The sequence below is a fragment of the Vombatus ursinus genome, unplaced genomic scaffold (assembly GCF_900497805.2).
Source record: "Vombatus ursinus unplaced genomic scaffold, bare-nosed wombat genome assembly UNPS02011613.1, whole genome shotgun sequence".
In the NCBI taxonomy this organism is placed as follows: Eukaryota; Metazoa; Chordata; class Mammalia; order Diprotodontia; family Vombatidae; genus Vombatus; species Vombatus ursinus.
In genome coordinates, this window is record NW_020951391.1 from 2,289,020 (window position 1) to 2,308,415 (window position 19,396).

The 19,396-nt window shown below is 46.3% G+C and overlaps 2 protein-coding genes across 2 annotated transcripts in view; both read right to left on the bottom strand.

The window, feature by feature from the left end:
* The window catches only part of GNAI3 (G protein subunit alpha i3), a 53,134-nt gene extending 52,105 nt beyond the window's left edge, over positions 1-1,029 (bottom strand). The window contains exon 1 of the mRNA XM_027856725.1: positions 854-1,029. Within this exon, the coding sequence (XP_027712526.1) occupies positions 854-971 (118 nt within the window). The 5' untranslated portion in view covers positions 972-1,029. The remainder of the gene's footprint in view (positions 1-853) is intronic.
* Positions 1,030-7,426: 6,397 nt separating this feature from the next.
* On the bottom strand, positions 7,427-8,263 carry GPR61 (G protein-coupled receptor 61). The gene has a single exon (XM_027856717.1). It carries the CDS (start codon positions 8,261-8,263, stop codon positions 7,427-7,429), a length of 837 nt encoding a protein of 278 aa, XP_027712518.1.
* Between the last annotated feature and the right edge of the window lie 11,133 nt (positions 8,264-19,396).

The following is a 19,396-nucleotide window of genomic DNA, read 5'->3' on the forward strand; positions in this document are numbered from 1 at the left end:
CCACCTCACAAGGTTGTGGTGAAGCTCAAATGGGATTTTTTTTGGCCACACACAACAAAAAGACCACAACCCTCCTTTACCTTTTGGTCCCCAGAGGAGATAAAAAAAAAAAACCCAAAAAACTTTTCTTCTGTCCTGTCAGAGCATCCCTTATATGTCTGTAAAGTATTTTGCAAATTTTAGAGCAGTCAATCAAAAAGCATATATCCAGCTCCTACTAGGCGACAGACACTGTGCTAAGTGCTGGGGATACAAAAAAATAAAAAGGCAAAAAATAGTGTTGCTGCTCTCAGGGAGCTGATGGAGGAAACAGTATGCAAGAACCTTGGAGACCATCAACAGAAGGAAGGCGCTAGCAAAACTTAGATGCCAGCTACTGTTAACCACTATTATTATTCACGAGGCTGCCCTGGTGGGACAGTCCAAAGCCCCGCGTACACCTTAGCCCTTGTCAGGAGCTCCTGACATCCGAACACGGACCTCAGGGGCCACTGTCCCAGCTAGCCCCCTCACCTGGCCCATCTCACCCCCTCCGCTCTCCTCTCTCACCTTGGAGGCCCCATCTTGGTCTCCAGCTCCCCAACCCCAGGCTACTCCTTGCCCCCAGGCTCAGGGCTAACTTCGGGCCCGGCCCCACAGCCGGAATTTTTCTCCTTCAACCCCAGTCACGCCCTCCCGGGCGTCCCCCCCCCCCACATACACCGACAGATATCCGCACGCCCCGGCCACGCCCTCCCCGGTGTATACACACACACACGCACACTCACACACTCACGCACACACGCACACACACGCCCACAGTCCCGTGTCCGTCCCCCCCCTCCCAGCCCGGCCCCCCGCGGAGCCTCCTCACCGAGCAGCAGCAGTTTCACCTCCTTGGCCGCCTTCTCGCCGTCCTCCCGCAAATTGCGGTCGATCATCTTGCTCCGCTCCACCGCCGCCTTATCCTCGGCGCTCAGCGTGCACCCCATGGCGGCGGTGGGAGAGGGGACCGGGCCCGGGCTCACTCACAAAGCGCGGAGGCTCGGCACCGGCTCCGGCGGCTGCTCTCGCGGGGGCTGCCGCGGCGGTTGCTCCTGCTGGGCGGAGGCCCCGTCCTTCCCCTTCCGTAGCTCCCGGGGAACCGGATATCCTGTGGTGACGACACTTCCGGCGACGCCCCGCGGCCGTTAGCGTTCGAACTGGGCTCGCGGAGGGAGGCAAGGGAGGGACATGCGGGCCGGTGGCCGGGGAGGGGAGCGGCTCGCCCAAACCTGTCGGGGTCTCCTGAGGGGGAGCACGGTAGCGAACCCCAAGCTCTTCGGGCGTCGTCCGCTCAGCCAGGCCGCCCGAGACAGGGAAACGTGAAAGAACCGGGGACTCCCCGTCCGCCGGTGTGGCTGAGCGTCTTCTCGGAGCCTGGCCTTCCATTCCCTCGCTTTACCGACGAGCAAACCGAGGCCCGCAGAGGTTAAGTCACTTCCCCAAGCAGAGCTGGGACTCGAACCCAGGGCCTTTGACTCCTACACAGCAAAAAGACCAAAACTGTCCTCTACCCATTCATTCCTCCCCTGGGGAAAAACCGTTTGTCTGGCCACTTACCTGTCAGCGCATCCCTGAGTGTCCGAACCGGAAAGCATCTTAGGGACCGTCTATTCCCAGCCTCTTGTTTTATGAGTGAGAACCAGAGAGGTAAGTTCGTGTAGAAACAAGGCTGGATTTGAAGTCAGAGACCCTGGATTCAAATCCTGGCGTTGTGACTTCGGGAAAGTCACTCTACCTTTGCAAACCCATCTCCGACAACACTCATGGACCGAGAACTGGAAGACACATTTGAGTTCAAATCCCTCATTTTAAGGGTGAGGAAACTGAGAGGTGAATTAACTTGCTCAGGGACACACAGATAAGCAAGCAGCAGATGTGGGGTTTGAAGCTTGGTCCTCTGAGCCTACATCCAGCGCTCCTTTCACTTTACCAGATTCTGTGACCATGAGCAAGTCGCTTCACCTGAGCCTCAGTGTACTCATCTGTAAAATGAGAATAATGATCCTCATAGGGTTCTTAGGAGGATCAGATGAAAGCATGTATGTATATATAAAGCACCATATAAATAGCAGTTATTATAAGACATGTAAAGTGTTTTGCAAACCTTAACGCACTATGTTACAGATAATAGTTCTTATTATCCTTACTTGCCCAAGGTCACATGTCTAGGGGTTCTTGCCATTATACCATACATCATTCCAAGCCTGACTCAGCTCTGCCATAAAATCTTTCTTTCCCTCAGCCAGTGAGGAGCCTGGTGCTTTGCCCAGTCGGAGGGACTGCTTTGGAAGTCCGTCAGATCACCAGAGTGGGGGCTAAGTCCAAGTCCCTGCCCCTTAGCTCACATCTTGCCCCAGTTCACACTTCTCATTAGTGACAGGCAGCACCAGAACTCAGTAGCCTTTGGACCTCAAGTCCAGTGCTATTTTTGTTACTGGATGCTATCTTACCATCCTCATTTATTGAACTTGTGTGCTTTGTACTATGAGCAATTCCAGTGAAGTAATATGATAGCCTCTATGCTAAAGTTCTATACTTCATTAACACAGTCATATTACTTGTAGTGCAGTTAATGCTACAAACTTCTGGTGTACTGGCAGAATGTTGGAAAGAGACCCTACACACCTGTTTCTGAAATAGTCCAGGCTGAAGGAGTGGGGAACCTGTGGTCTTGAGGCCACATGTGGACCTCTAGGTCCTCAAATGCAGCCCTTTTACTGAATCCAAACTTCACAGAACAAATCCCCATAATAAAAGGATTTTTTCTGTAAAACTTGGATTCAGTCAAAAGGCTGCACCCCAGGACCTAGAAGGCTGCATGTGGACTCGAGGCCACAGGTTCCCCACCCCTGACCCAGAGGATGAAAATAAAAGGGTACTTTCATGGATACCCAAATACTTCAGGGCAGTACAATCCATTATGACTATGATCCATTTATTTTGCTGTTAGCAGCGCATTACTTGTTAAGTCATATCAATTTCAATTCCCCAACAATATTGTAAATTTAAAGATATTAACCACGTTGGCTAACACAGAAGATTGATTCCTTCAGAAATATTGTAGGACAGCCAAAGAGACATGGCCTTGTTTACTCTAATTGTAACCCAGCAAAGACAATTCTACCAACTTCTCCACATTCAAACAAATTTCCTTTCATTCCTAAATGCTGGGAAGGGCTGGTCCAGGTAGATAAATAAAAAAAAAGAGACCTGATCATAAGGCATTTGCATTGGTTGGAGAGTTGTCATTTTTGGTTGAGTGTAACTACAACACTGTGGAAGTAGGAAAGAAGTCATGCAGTAAGAGTTGCCCTTCTTGGTCACTTCTTTGGCAAGCTATTGGGATGAGATGTTGAGGGATTGAGGCAAGAATCGCTTTCAGAATATAGGATGAAAACAATCCCTCTTCATTAATTGATCATGTTGGTGACAGGAAAATATAACAATATTGACATTTATTAAGCACATACTATATGCAAGGCACTGAGACACGGCAGGACAGCTGAGAGGGCATCTCAAGACAATAAACTGGTCTTCAATTTCCTTCATGGTCCACGCAGACAGGGACAAGCTAAATAGCGAACTCATCCATGCTTCCCTGGCAGTGTGATACGTGTCCACTGGAAAGAGCCCTGGCCCTAGAATCAGAGGACCTGGGTTCATATGCAGTTGCTACTTGTGTGACCTCGGAGAAATCTCTGAGCTTCATTTTCTTCAACTGTAAGAAAACGAGAGAACTGGGCTAGAAGGTCTCTGAGGTCCCTTTCAGCCCTCGATCTTTGATCCTATGTGCTTTTCTTATAGCACCAATAATAATGCCTCATATTGGTCTTTTTAGTTTACAAAGCATTTTCATATACTTTGTCACTTTTGACTCATAATAAATCTGTAAGATAGGGTAGGTATTATCATCTCCATTTTTTGCAGATGAAAATACTGAGGTTTGGAGCAATTAAAGAAATAACCTGAGGTCACATGACTAATAAATGGCAGAGCCTAGACTAGAACCCAAGTGCTGAACCTAGTCTAGTGTTGTTTTTACAAAACTACACTGCCTTCCCACACCATTGGGACTGTGGTGTAAGAAAACTTGAGGTTTCTTAGCACTGAAAGATTAGAGAAACCGTCACACTTGATAAGTTCCTGGTAAATGTGAAAGCCAAAGGTTGGGTGAAATAGCCCAAATGAGTGGGCAAAATTAGTTAACAAAATGGCTGACAGGCATTGGGGGCAAGGGCGGTGGCCACTCTTCCTATTTCTGTGTCTTACAGTGCCACCTGCTGGCTCTTTGTGGGAGCTGCAAGCTAGCTGCTGTAGAAGCTGCAATTGTTCCACATTGAGTAGGAAGGGTATCACCATTCTTGACATAGGAGGGAAGAAAGGGCAATGGACCTCTGTTTTCCAAAACATGGACTACCTCCCTCACTGGCTCTGCCTTCTTCTGAGTGGAAGAGGCTAGACATGGAGTAAGTGCTTAATAAATAGCCTGGAGGGCCTGCTACTTTCTGGGGGAGTCATCCCCCAGATTTCTTTTCTGCCCTGCCTGTCTTTTGCACATTTACCTTTACCCACAACCCCTTAGAGCTCCTTATGTGAATGCCTTAAGGGATCTGTAAGCTCAGAATTCTGGATAAAAGAATCCAGGCCATTCCTGACAAGTGGTCATTTAGCCTCTGCTTGAATGTCTGGTGAAGGGGGAACCCACCACGCTGGGAGGCAGGACATGCACCTTTTAGACAGCACCAATCATTTAGAAAGTTTTTTCTAACATTCAGTCCAAATCTTCCCTGAAACTTCTACTCCTTGTTCCTGATGCTGCCTTCTGGGGCCAAGCAGAACAAGTTAATCACAGCCCTCCAGATATACCCTCCCCAGCCCATTTTCTCTCCCGAGTAAAGGCCCTCATTTACTTCATCTGAATCTTGTGGCATGTTCTCCAGCCATTTCACCACCTTTGATCTATAACACTATGAACAGCTTTAGTTCTTTTGCCTCCATGTTACACTATTGACTGATATTGAGCATGCAGTCAACAAACCCCCCCAGAACTTCTTCACGTAGACTGTTGCCTAGCCAATACTCATTAAAAAATCGTTTTTTTTTAACCTGACTGTAAAACTTTGCATTTATCTCTATTTGATTTTATCTTAAGTTTGGCCCATTGTTCTAGCCTGTTGAAATGGTTTGGATCCTAACCATCATTCAGCTTGTTAGCCATTCTTAGCTTTATATCATGAAAATTTGACAAGCATAACTTCTGTGGATTCATTCAAGTAATTGACAGAGATGTTGAACAGTATAGGGCCCAGGACAGTTTCCTTGGGCACTCCACTAGAAATCTCCCTCTAATTTGGCATGGAGTGATTGGTTAATCTTTGCATATGATCATTCAATCAAGTCTGAATCTACCTAGCTACAGTCTCATTTAGCCCACATAGCTCTATCTTCTCCACAAGAAAAGCTTGAGACTAACAAATGCTTGGTTGAAATATCATGTATACAGCGTTCTCTGATGTAGTTATCCTTTAAAAAAAATTTGGGTCATTCAGCACCTTGAGGGCAAGGACTTTATCTGTTCATTAATATGTCTCCCAAATGCTTTCTATACTGCTACCTAATTTGTGAGTAAAACTGCTTGCTGACTGATAGATTAAATTGAACTTCAATTTCTTAGGGGCAGGAATTAACACAAGCTATACCCCCTGCCCAGAAATACTCTGTGGGTATTCAATAGGTATGCGTTATATTGAATTGATGGAATCATTGGTGGTTGCAACATAAATTTTTTAAAAGAAAACATTTATTGGCTGCTCAAAGGTAAGAATGAGCTCATTTTCCCATTTTGCTGAATGAGCCAGAAATTTGGTCAGTACTGGCCACCCTCTAGACCTGACAGGGCCCTGTGACCATGTTGGGATCCTGTGGGCTCACCCCATCCACCAGTTAAACCAGGAAGAATGGAGTGCACAGGAGGCTATAGATAGTTTTTCCTGCTTACACTTGTTATCCCTCCTTCTAAGATTTGGCAGGTCCATGCTCCGGCCACCAGTAGAGACCACCAAACACACTATTATTCAAGTCCCAGTTGGTTAACATCTGAGCCCCGTGTCCTTCCCCTGCCCAGAGCTCTTGGTAGGAGAGACACTTAATTCTTTGTCACTGAAGATGGTTCTGAGATTGATGGGCAGGAGTAGAGAACTAACTGGCAATGCCAATGTCTGGAAACCCCATTCTCCCCATGCCCCACCTTTGTCTCTGGTACCAGATTGTCCAGGGGGCTGGAGGTGGGTCACTGCCATGAGGAGGGAGATCAGAGAGGCCCGTCCTAGAAGGGAAAGATCATCAATGTTACTGGTCAGGGTGACCACCTGGCTACTATCCCTGCAATTATTCCCTCAAATATTTGTCCCCATTTGCTCCAGTATCTCGTTCCCAGCCTCCCAATACCCCTACCTTCTAACTCATCGGATTCCCAGTCTCCCCACCTAAAAGTTAAGGGTTAAGGCCATGCTGTGTTCTTTTAGTTGGATAAACACCCAAGCTTTCTGCCCTCTTGGTAAAAGGAAGACAGGGACAACAAAATGGTTGTTTTGGTGGGATAGAAGAGAAGGGAGCCAAGGGATTAGGAGGAAGCAGACAGGACCGGGGGAGAGTATCTGTCCTGTTTGGGAGCCTCTTTTATTCAGGAGGTTTAGGTTTTTCCTGTCTCCTTCAGTACCTTCCTTACAAACCTAAGAATGGGGTCTAGGATCCACTTTTCCCTGTGTTCTACTCCTTACTCCCTCCTACTCCCAGCCAACTTGGCTCAGCTAGATTTAGTCTTGGAGGGGATAGCTCCAGCTAGTCCTCTGAAGGGGAAAGTCTTAGATATTAAGCTAAAAGAAGTTAAAAACTGAAACAGGAACACATAGTTACAATTGTTTTTGACTTAATATGGAAATGAAAGGAGGCCAGGGGCCATTCTTTCCCTCCCTTGGTACAGTTCTTGCTCTAGAAAATGCCACTAAAAATGAAATACCTCAGCTGAGCCCAGAGTAACTCTGGAAGTCATCTGGTATGTATACTATAACATACCCTTCAAGCCTGAATGCTCGAGTTTCCCCAGTCCTAAGGCAGAAAGGGGAATTCACTAACAGAGGGGTTTTCCCTTTATGTCTCCTCTTTTCACACACTATAACCACACCTAAGCACCTTCCTTTAGAGATCCCTAGCTTATTCACACTGAAGCCGAAGACTGCCCTCTCTTAGCTCTATGTCCTCTCTGCTCCACAAAGCTGTAGGCATAAGCCATGTCCAGGACCCCCTTACTGGCCACAGCTGGCTAAAAGAATATCCAGCAAAGCAGTCCTTGCTCTCATCCCCTACCCCCAGCCCCATCTCCCTCCAGGTGCTCTGGAGTGCATCATGGTTCAGGCTGGGGTGAGAGAGTCGGATGGAGGTAGCCATCTGACACAGTGATGTCACTAGGAAGCTGCTGCTCCAAGAACTCAGAAGTCTCTTCGGCAATCTGGCCTGGGATTCGGAAGTCCACAGCTGGTGGTTCCTGCTTTGGACTGATTGGGGTTTGAGGAGCCCAGGGCTCAGTGGCACCAGTCCCCTGAAGGAACTGCAGGAAGTTCTCCTCTATGGAGCCCTCCCGGCTTGGCAGCCTCAACTCTTCCTCTGGGGACGGCTTGAAGAAGCAAACAAACTGCTTGCTGAGCTCCCCCCTGATCTGTCGATTGAGGCAGCCATAGAAGAAAGGATTGGAAGTGAAACAGAAGTAGCCAATCCAGGTCACCACACTTTCTACCTGCTGTGTAGGAAGGGGCTGGGCACTCAGAGCAACATAAAGATGGAAGGAGAAATAGGGTAGCCAGCAAAGTAGGAACTGGCCCCCAACAGCCAGCAGGACCACAGCTGCCTTCCCCCCACCAAACGTCCTATGAGGGGTGGTCCGCGGGGGCCCTGAGCTGGTCACCATAGTAGAACGGCTGCTGAGTGACTCAGATCGCCGGCGTGGAGTCTCCATCCATGTTGGCAAGGGCCCATGCTGCATGGCAGCCACCCGGGCCACACGGAACATACTGCAGTAGACCACTAGAATGAGCAGCAGGGGCAGCAGAAAATAAAGCACAGCAAAGACCACCACAAAGAGTTGGCAATAGGCACTGTGGCTCCACTGGAGGGAGCAGCCAGGAGGGAAGTCAGGGGGCCCACGCTCTGGTGAGGCCCTCCCCAACACTGGCACAGAGGCCATGGCTACTGCTTTCACCCACACACACACCAACACGGAAGCCACCAGACCTAGGGTCATGCGCACCTCATAGCGCATGGGGTGCACTACGTAGTAGTAGCGCTCCACATTGATGGCAGAGACCGAAAGGATGGCCAAGCTGACGAAACAGACACTCAGGAATAGGTAGAGGCGGCAGGCGGTCTCCCCAAAGAGGGCATGGTCAAAGAGAGCTGAGCTGGAGAGCATGGCCAATGGCATGAGGGTCAGGGCAGCCAGCAGGTCCACCAGGCAGAGGTGGAAAACAAAGACAAATTTGCGGAGGGCAGGTGTCTTGGCAATGACTGTCATCACAGCTGCATTACCTGCCACAGCTGTCAGATCCAACAGGAGCATGAAGAAGAGGGCCACAGACTCCGAGGCCACATCCCGATGCCCTGTCTCTGGGCTACCGTTGACCCTTGGGGGGCCCTGGGGTAGAGGGAGCAAACCCAAAGTAGAGGAGTTCCCTGATGGCTGAGGGATAGGGGAGGACTCCATGGGGCCAGAAGGGGATGACTGGGGCACCTCTTGTCATAAGCCCATCAGCCATCCTAGTCCAGTGCCCCCTGGGGACCCAGGAAGGACAGACAGTTGGAATGGCATGCCCAGATTTCAGCCTTCTTAGCTCCGTGATGGGTCACTTCACCAGTGGTCTTTCCCACAATGCTTTTATCACCAGCCTTCTTGCTAAATGGCACTGGAGTGACAGAAGGTCTCTTGGTCCAGGTCAGCCATGAGTTACAGGCAGTACCAGACCAGTCAACTGAGGGCTCAGGGGAATATGTACTTCCACCTTAGCAGGTATAGTAGCTTCAAGGTCTGACTCAGAGCCTACAAAGAAACATAAGATATGAGTGACTGTGGGCCCTCTCAATTGACTGCCCATCCCCACTCTATGCCACTACACAAACACAACCATCCTTCGTCTTTTCATCCATTCCCTTGTACTCTCTCTAAACATTGGTTCATAGTGATCATAAATCCTTTCTCTTTTTTTTTTTCACAAGGGCACTGAAAGCTTTGAGGGAGGACTGCCATTGTTAGGACTGCAGAAAAATGGGATTATCTCCTCTATTTCTAAGGACAACCCATGTCAGTACTGTATGTTCATGAGCGCATATGTCCCTAATAAGCCAGCCTTCCACCCCAAGGGCATTACTGGGAACATACAACCTAAAATTTTTTACCTCAGGAAGGGAGGGGGGTACAGTAGGGGTTGTCTTTCTGCTTCCTCAAAACTTCACTGTCATACAATTAGCATGGTATGGACTGCTAAAGGCAATTCATAGTTCTTCCTAGGAGTTCTTCAGCTTTAAAAAACTATTGCAGCCCTTGCAGGCAGGACAAAAACTGAACTTCCAGATCCCTCTGTCCCCTGCTTCTGAAGTCCTCTTCATTGTAAGGGGCAGAGGGAAAGGAAGCTGTTCTTTGGTGTTGCCAATTATGTTGTTGGTCCCAATGTCCCTGGGGGTAACACAAGAAGGAGCATAGGTCAGTCTATAAAGAAAGGCATGACTGTGAACATGGGCAAATGATTGTAATCTTCAAAGTATGTGGGTGAGTATAAATCATAGAGGAAAATATGGGGAGACTGAGAGAGAAGAAAGTTTCTGTCTTGGTTTCCATGTTTCCTGTTCCAAGATGGGAAAAGCAAATTGATAAAATATTTGATCTGTTTTTATGTCTTTATCCCTCCTATGCAATAGTCCTATTTTATATAATTATTTGTGTACTTGTCATCTCCCAAATTAGACTAAAAAGTCATTGAAGACAGGGACTGTGTCTGTCTTCCTTTTTTTTTTTTTTAAAATACGTTAGCATCTAGCACAGAGCCTAGTATGCACTTATTTGGTAGTGGTTCAACGTGTCACTACTGGATTTTTATGCAATTACAATAGATAATTTCAGTAATTTATTTTGCTTTACATGTACTACTCCTTAAGTCAGGGTCTTGTAAGTTCAATGTATAAATTTAGGCAACTTAATATGCAAACTGAGGACATGCATGCAGTCTGCTCACCTTTCTGCTCAGTTGCCAGTTTACAAAGGTTCTAGTCTAACATCCTACTGGTTATCATTTCATTGAAAGTAGTAGCTTATGCCACCATAATTCTTTGCTTTCTTCATTTCCCCTTCATACTAATATGCCCTCCACCTACCCTAGAAAAAATGGTAGGATGCCAAAGTTTAGGGACACAAGGAAAAATGAGCAGAGTTCTTCCATTGAGGATTTCCTTGCTCCCAATCCAATGTGAACAATTAAAACCTTTTGCCACCTAAAAATACATAGTTATGTGTCAGGAGTGTTCCACAGAAAATGTGGATCCTGAACCCCAGAATGTATTGACCACAAAATTCACATCTCAGCTAAAATAGACACTTGAATTCAGCCTCTGCAAAGATAATAATTGAAGGTGATGAGACCAAGGGAAGTATGGTGGGTAGGCCAGCCCCCTAACCTAAAACAAACTAATCACAGTGGCTTAATGAGAAGCACAGGATAGGGGAAAAGGTTGGGTATTTTGGGCCCTTCATACTAGTCAGCATACATAACCACTTAGAATTGGGAGTTGAGGCACAGTAGAATTGGCAGCAACCATCCTGATAGCTGTTACCACCAACATTATTCAACTTGATAATACACATGACCCTGTTTGAACAAATACCCTTGGAATGTTAAGGCCCCAGCCAGAGAGTTGGCTACTCTAGTGCAGCAGGGTTCAGGCTAAGGGGGAGCAGACAACGATCCCCAGAAGTCTTGTAATAGCAATGATAAAGGGAACAGGCAATGAGGAGAGCTCAAAAGATAGCCTGAGAGGCCTCACTCATGCATATCTCTTTCTTTCACTGTTCTCATCAGCATTGCACTGACTTCTAAGTCTCAATGATTCCTATTCACATTCACAGTGAACCAAGAGACACCCCTTGGTTTTCTGCACCTTCCTTTTACTTCTTTCTTCTGAGTACAGAGTGGTTCCCTGATGGACTATGGTAGTAAAGGGAATGACCATGACTTAAAGGTTTAATAAAGTGAACTATAGGGAACCTTGCTCCCACAATGTCTTGTAGAGTTCTGACCATCCATGTTTTCCCTTGGCTTCTCCCATCCCCCTCCCTGCAGATATGTGGACTCTTGAGCCTCTGGAGACAGCTGCCACCTTAGGGAATAGGACCTGAGCCTTTCCCCAAGTTCCTGGTTACCCTACAGTTGTGTTTGTCCTAAGAATATAGACGTGCATATTGCTGAGATACAAGTATACTCAGCTCCATAATACAAATGTGCCATTGGCATTTATATGCCTATATATCTATATATATATCTCTATATATCTATATACCTGTTTCCAGGTTGAAGATGTTTATCTCAAGGACTCTAGTGGTGCCTACCCCTAGGCTGGAGAGTTGCCTGTGGTCTCTCCAAGGGAGAGATTTCTATTCCTGGGACAGAGGCAGCTATGCCCAAACAGAGTTGCCCATTCAATCAGGCTTCTAAAGGGCCCACTCTAGGATACAGACAGATTAATTTCTGGCATATAGGAAGATCTTACTGCAGAATAAACAGATTTCTGCTAGAAAGAAACCAGAATTTCATCCCTCGGATGCATATGTCTTATCACTAGGAAAGATTTGCCAACTGACAAGCTATGGAAGTGCCCTATATATAAAATATCCATCTTTGGGATACCTGGGTACCCATCCCTTAGAAATGAAATACCACCACAGGACACTCAGGTACAAAGATGCCCATCTCCAGAGTACCTCAGTGTCCATTCCCAGGCCCCAGGTTTGGCCCTGGGTCCTGGCCTAGTCATCGCCTCCTACCTTTCCCAAGAAGCTTTCCGGTTCCCTGGTACCAGCCCCACTCAGCTGATGCTCCTCTATGCCTGCTGAAGCTCAGAACCACTGCAGTGAAGGGTGAGAGGCAGCAGGCAGTGGAGGAAGCATAGAAGGCTTCTGGGTCCTAATGACCTCCTGCTTCCTTCCCCAGCCCTTTGGATCAGTTGTCAGAACTATGAGGAACTATACCATGAGCCAGGCCAGCACTCCAAGCAAGACCCCTGAGGTGGGTCCAAACACTTTCCACAGTTCCCTGGAATGATCATCTAAGAGCCTGATGAGGGCTAATGATAAGGGAAGGTCTTTTTCCCCTTTCTTCCTTGGGAATGAAGCTAACACCACAGAGCATAGAGCAGCCATATAGCTAAATAAGACTGTCCCCTGAGATTAGGTGTGCATGGGGTTGAGGACTCCAGTGCCTTTTCCAAGACTTTGTTTCTAGGGGGTGAAGTAGAAGCCAGGTCCTTGATAAAGAATAGAATTGAAAAGGTCACTCATATAGCCCTAAAGAGGATACCCCAATTCCAAATAATGGATGACCTCTACAAACCAAACTACTAGACAGTCTCCAGGGCCCAGAGGGGGCTTCTCTGGGCATAGTTACTCCCCTCTACCCCACCTCCTCACATTTGGAAAAGAACAAAAAGTGCGTGTAACAGACCCAAGAGAGAAATGATTATTATCTGATAGATTCTATCCTGCTGACACCCTCAGAAAAAGGTAGATGCTAGAGGTTGTGATGCCCACCCCAGAGCACACTACCTCAGGATCTGCCTAACCAAAGGTCCTCCCTCCTCTTCTACTCCCCTTCCACACATGGCTTCTTTGGAGGCTATGCCCCTATTGTCAGGAGAAAGAAAACATTTCTAGTCAGTTTAGCAGCAGCAAACCAGGTACCCTTGCCCCAGATGAAGCTGAACTAAGCCTCTGAGCAGACTAACAAAATTATTGTCATCAGCCACTGTTGGTGTTGTCTTTGCCACCACCATCACCATCACCAGGCTTTATAGGAAACTTCACCTGGTTGGGAAGCAAGAGAACTGAGTTTAATCCTGGCTCTGCCACTAATTAACTCTGTGACTTCGGGCAAAGCACTTCATCTCTCTGGGCCTGCGATGTCTAAAGGTCCTCTGGCCTTCTGACTCTCTCTAAGATCTCTAGGGTTATGTGGCCAGCAGGCTACCTCTTCTCTGAACCGACCCCCTTCCTCCTACCTAGTACTGTTCCCCCCCCTTCCCTTTTCTAGAAATGTCTATAACCAGCTCTTTGCTTGTATAGTTAGGGCCTCAAAGATCAAATCTCCTAGCATCTTCCCGTCAGTTACATCAGAGACGGGAAACCAGTGAGATGCTTCGAATAGAGAAAATGCCCCTCCCATAAACTCATGACTTTCTGCAACCTTGCCAAGCTATCCTAGTATGGAGGAAAGCAAAGCACACAGGGGTCCCAAGAGAAATAAAGAACTTGGTGAAACTTCCATGTAGCAAATCTAAAGGCAGCCTTTTAGAAGGACCATCACTGCCCCCCCAGCAAGAACAGTGTTGCTGTGACCTAAAAATCCTTTTACCTGAGGCCTCCAAACCCTAGGACTAAGACTCAGAAATATCATTTGCATTGAAGTTCACTTAACTTGCCTCTGTTTTCCTAGGCCAAAGGACTGGCTTGTCTCAGGTTAGGCCTTGGGCATTCCTTCACATGAATTAAAATGTAAAATGATAAAGGCCTGCTGTTTTAAAAATTACTAGCCTGACACTTTAGTGAAAATCCCTCCAAAGTACCCATACCACTGTTATAGACAGAGGGGTCTCATGTTCTAATCTGGAAAATAATAAGATTGGATCAGATGATCTCTTAAGTCCCTTTCCTCTATAAAATGCTTATGATTCCTTAGCCTGACCTATGATTACATATTACTACACTGTGTATAAGGGGAATTCCATAGACCTATTTTTTGTCCTCTGGGAATTTACAGTTTTAAACAGACCCATTGATATAGACCTACATATGTATCTGTGAGAAGATAGAAACAAAATAAAAATGTTAAACCAAGAACAAATGCATAGGATGCTTATTTTATTATCGTGTCCCCAAAGTCTTAGTTCAACTTTAGGTTTTTACTAGCTTAAAAGCTTTACTAAGACTTTGGACATATCCTTTATATTGTAGAGATCAAAGGTTAATGGGTAGATTAGAAAACATATTAGCCAATTTTAGCTAAATTCTTAGCATTCATATGGGAGCATATCTTACCTCCGATTATATGGAAGTTTGGGAGGAAGGGATGGTCATGGAACCCAATTCATCAGAGAATTAATCCTCATCCAAGCAATTTGGTAAATGAGCCCTGGGAAGCATCAAAGGGGGATCTCTGTGATGATTTCTGTCAACAAGTAAGTACCAGACCCTATGTTAAGCACTGGGGAAATGAAGGTAAAATCACAGGTTCTGTCCTCAAAGAGTTCCCATTCTAATGAAGGAAACAACATGTAAATACAAAATATGTACAGAGCAGATGTAAAGTAACCTCAGAGAGGATTGGGAAAGGCCTCCTGCTGAAGGTGGGATTTCAGCTGAGTTTTCAGAGAGCCAAGAGAAAGAGAAAGGGAAGGAAGGGCAGCTATTCTAAGGTACCAAGTTGGGAGATGAGTGTCATGTGTGAAGACCATTCAAGAAGGCCAATATGGCTGGATTGGAGAGAGGGTGAAGGGGAGTAAAGAGTAAGAAACCTGGAAAGGTAGGGAGAGGCCAGGTTCTGAAGTGTCTTCAGTATCTAACAGAGGATTTTATATTTGGTCCAAGAAGTAATGGGAAACTACTAAAGTTTATTGAGTAGGAAGGTGACATAGTCAAGCCTGTGCTTTAGGAAAATCACTTTGGCAGCTGAGTGGACTACGTATTAGAGCAGGAAGAGGCAAGACAAAGAGACCACAGAAAACTATTGCATTCATTCTGGTAAGAGGTGATAAGAACTTGAAGTAGGGTGGTGGCTATGTGAGTGAAGATTAGGGGAGTCACATGAGAGATGTTATTAGACACATATGTATTAGTGGGAATTAATCAGATTCTTCTCTGAGAATGGTTCTGGAAGGGAGAAAGGTAAAGAATGGCATGGCACTGGGCGTCAGGGCAGAAGGAGATGCCACCAAGAGGAGAGAAGAAAGTGTGCAGGAAGAGAAGGTTAAAATGGCAAGACTTAGTAGCAGTTTGGGGAGAACGCAAGTTAGGAGCTGAAGATGATACTAAACTGGTTGACCTGGGTGACTGGGAGGATGGTGGTTCCCTCACAAAAATAGAGAAGTTCAGAAGAGGCTGGGGTGAGGGGGAGAGGGGGAGATGCATGCCTGTGGGACATCTAGTTCAAGGTAAGACAAGGGAATTCTAGATCAAGTTCCAAAGGCAGTTAGGCAGGACTAGAGCTCAGGAGACAGACTAGAGCCAGATACATAGCTCTCAGAATCATCTAGATAGAGATAATAGTTGAACCCATGGGAGCTGATGAAATCACCAAGTGAGATAAGTGGAGAGGGAGAAGAGAAAAGGGTCCAGGACCTAGCTTTGCAGACACCAACAGGTAGTGGGAGTGACCTGGATGTAAGTTCAGCAAAAGAAACTGAGGAGGAGAACCAGGAGAGTAGAATGCCTTGAAAACCTAGAAAGGAAAGTGAATCCAGGAAGAGAAGGTGATCCACAGCATCTTCCAGAGTGTTACTGTGGAAGGCACACTGGACTAGAGCCCTAAATTCTAATCCTTGCCTTACCACGTACTGGTTGTATAACCTATGGCAAGTTACTTAAACTTTCTGTCTCAGATTCCTTGTCTGTGAAATAGAGGTAGTAATTATGGTCCTGCCCTGCTTATGTCATGGGGTTGGCATAAGGATTAAATGAGATAATGAATGTGAAAATCTTTTTTAAAAAAAAACCATAAAACACCTTAAACATGTAAGAAGTTGTTATTTCACAACAACTTCAAGGGCGTTGACACAGGATTCTAGAAAACAGGCCAATTGGTAAAGGACTCAGCCTACCAAGGTCTCCATCCCATCTCAGAATGGTTGAGATTACTCTGGTCTGAGGGAAAGTTCATCTTGCCAATGTGATCAAATGTTGATTCCCAGCTTCTGGAGGTTATCCATAGTCTGCAGAGGGGGAGAAGTAGGTTCCAGTAACTGGTGTAATGAAACAGTCCTCACAGAGAGAGAACTTGTATGCCTCATTAAGATCAAGAGACACTATGATTCAGTCTCTGACATCCCAGTCTCTCCCAGGACTGGGGACCCAGAACAGAGAGCTTTTGGGTGCTGTGCATCCAACATAGAGAACCAGAGGAATCTGCACACACCTGGATCAAAGGTGGGGAACTGGGGGGCGCCATGCAGACAACCAATCCAGGGAACCAGCCATACATCCAGGACAAAGAGCCCAGGAATGCCATGCACATTCCCATGAAGGAACCCTGGGAAGCTATATACACACTCAGGAGCCTTGTGCATCTAAGACAAAAGAAACCACTCATCCTCCTGTTTCTACCAGAAACAGCTTGTTCTGTGGTTTCATCATTTGACTTAGGAGGTTTGGGCTATAGTTTGGTGATCTGGTGACTTCTCTTCTCCATCCCAGGTTTGCTTGTTGGTGCAGCCCATGACGCTGCCCACCAGTGCCTCCTGGGATGGTCAAGCAGCAGAAAAGTCAGTCTTTATTGCCCCTGGCTTCATGCTTTCATCTCTCAGTGATATCCTTGTCTACCCTGCCTTCCAATGCTATTTCATTCTTTCTCCTTTCTTCCTAGCAGGACCACTTTCAAGAAAGAATATCATTAACTCCCACTAAAATGCTGGTAACTAATAATACTTCAGTGTATTGCCTGTCTGATGGGTATTTGCATTTTTAAAAAGGGCAAAAATCTTAAGGTAAAGGCATAAAGCTATGATCATAGAATCACAGGGGGAGAGGGGAAAGAAGGGAAGGGATATTTTGAGGGAGTTATGAGGGAGTCCCTTCTCAATGTCCCTAAAACCATACCTCATGGGCAGCCCTCTCCTAGAGCCTTTTGGTATGTCAGTAGCCTGTATCTTCCCTCCTAGACTAACCTCCTGTAAACAGTGTGGCTTGTTCCCAACTAAGCTTTCCCCATGATAGACCAGCTACCAGCTATCCAGGTCCGTCTCAGGGTGATACCAGCTGAGCCTCCTACCCAGCCAACCTCCCCCCAACCCTGGCTAACACAATTAGAGGATGCTAGGCTGAGAAGGGGGAGCCCTTTGCTTCCCCTGCAGTCTTAGCCCACACCCCCCCTAGCTGGAGCCAGGACCAAATGGTATATTCAAGCTGCAGCTGCTACTGGTCATGTGAGCCCATTGCTAGGTTACAAGGACCCAAAAATAAATCCTTCTCAACCAGATTAGAAACTGGGGGCCTCCCATGAACTGGGCTCCAAAGAGTGTCAGGAACACCCACAGTGCAGATACCAGACCTGGGCTGAAGAGGGGACAAGGAGATCCTTCCCACTCTTGCTTCCATGGACCTGTGGTTAAATTTTAAGCTCTCATGTCAAAAATTCACAAAAAGGGATTTCTTGTTCTTTATTAATTACAAAACAAACAGCTATCCAGGACAGAAGAGCCCTACTCCCACTGCATTTCACAGGTGGCTTTTATAGCATTCATACCCATGTGCCCATTTTTTCCCACTCTATATCTTTGTTCCCCCTTTCCCTAAAGAGTAAGATGCCCCCTACCCCAGGCAAACAGACTGTGAGATAATCTTCATTTTGGGGGTAATTTTAGGGAAGGGAGAAAACAGTAAGCATAGAGATGAAGTGGGGACAGCCAAAAATTCTTCCTAGTGGCCTGTATTACAGGGATCGATCTACCTGGCCTATGGTGGGCAGGTAAGCCCCGCCCAGCATCCAAAGGGCTTTGCTCTCCAGAAGCAGCTTCGTCAGGTAGACCGGGCATTTAATTTGGATTCAAAGGCCCTTGATTCAAATCAAGCCTCTATTTTTGCCAGGATGAATCTGGAACGAGGCACTTCACCAGACTCCCCCTCTGTAAAATGAACTTGGACAAGATAACTTCCAAGTAGGAAGGCCTGCTTTAAGATTTTGAACCCATGAACTACAATCTTCTCTACTAGAGTCACCCCTCCTCAAGCTTGTCTGATTCTTATCTGATGACCTTGCATTTGACAGGAGAATCATGCTAAACCATGCGCCTTGCTTCTGGCCTTAACTTATTAGGAAAAAAACCATGTTCTTCCCAAACTATGATGGTAGCCCTAACCCCCAAAGGAATAACATACATAGGTAGCACTTTATAAAATGCCACACACCCAAAATCTCATCAGATTCTCACAACAATTTTGTGAGGTAGGTAGTATAGATATTACCCTCCATTTTACAGATGAAAAAACTAAGGCATGGAGAGTAAACTCCCTTGCCAAGGGTGACTTGCCAAAGGTCACTTACAAATGGCAGAGCAGAAGTACAAACCCAAGTCTTCCAACTCCAGATTCCAATAGAATATAAACTCCTCGAGGGAGCATCATTTTGTCTTTGCTCCATTTTGGTCCTTTAGCTGGTATTTAGAAGAATGCCTGGTACATGGTAAGCACTGTATGCTTGCTGAATTGAAGCTCAATGCCTTTTCCACAACAGCATCTTCCTCAATCAATCAATATTTATTAAGCACCTACCATGTGCCAGACACTGTGCTAAGCACAAAAAGAGGGAAAAGATAGTCCCTGCCCTCAAGGAGCTTATAGTCTAATGAGGGAGACAATAAGCAAACAAATATATACAAAGTAAGCTATATACAGGATAAGCAGAAAAGAATTAATGGAGGAAAGACACTGGAATTAAGAGCGGTTGGGGCAGGTGGGATTTTAGTTGGGACTTAAACGAAGTCTTTTTTCATAAGAATCTAGACCTGTTGGGGCAGCTAGGTGGTGCAGTGGTTAGAGCTCTGGCCTTGGAGTCAGGATGACCTGAGTTCAAATCCAGCCTCTTTGACACTAGCTGTGTGACCCTGGGCAAGTCACTTAACCCCATTGCCTATCAAAAAAAAAAAAAAAAGAATCTAGCCCTGTCCCAAGTTGGTAGCAATTTATTCTGTGAGTATGAGCCCCACAAGAGACCCTTAACCTAGCGTGGGGAACCTGCAGTCACAGGTGGCCCTTTGACTGAATTCAAACTTCACAGAACAAATCCCCTTAATAAAAGGACTTTCAAAAATTTTATTTTTAAATACATTTTAAAGGGCCACACTTGAGGACCTAGAG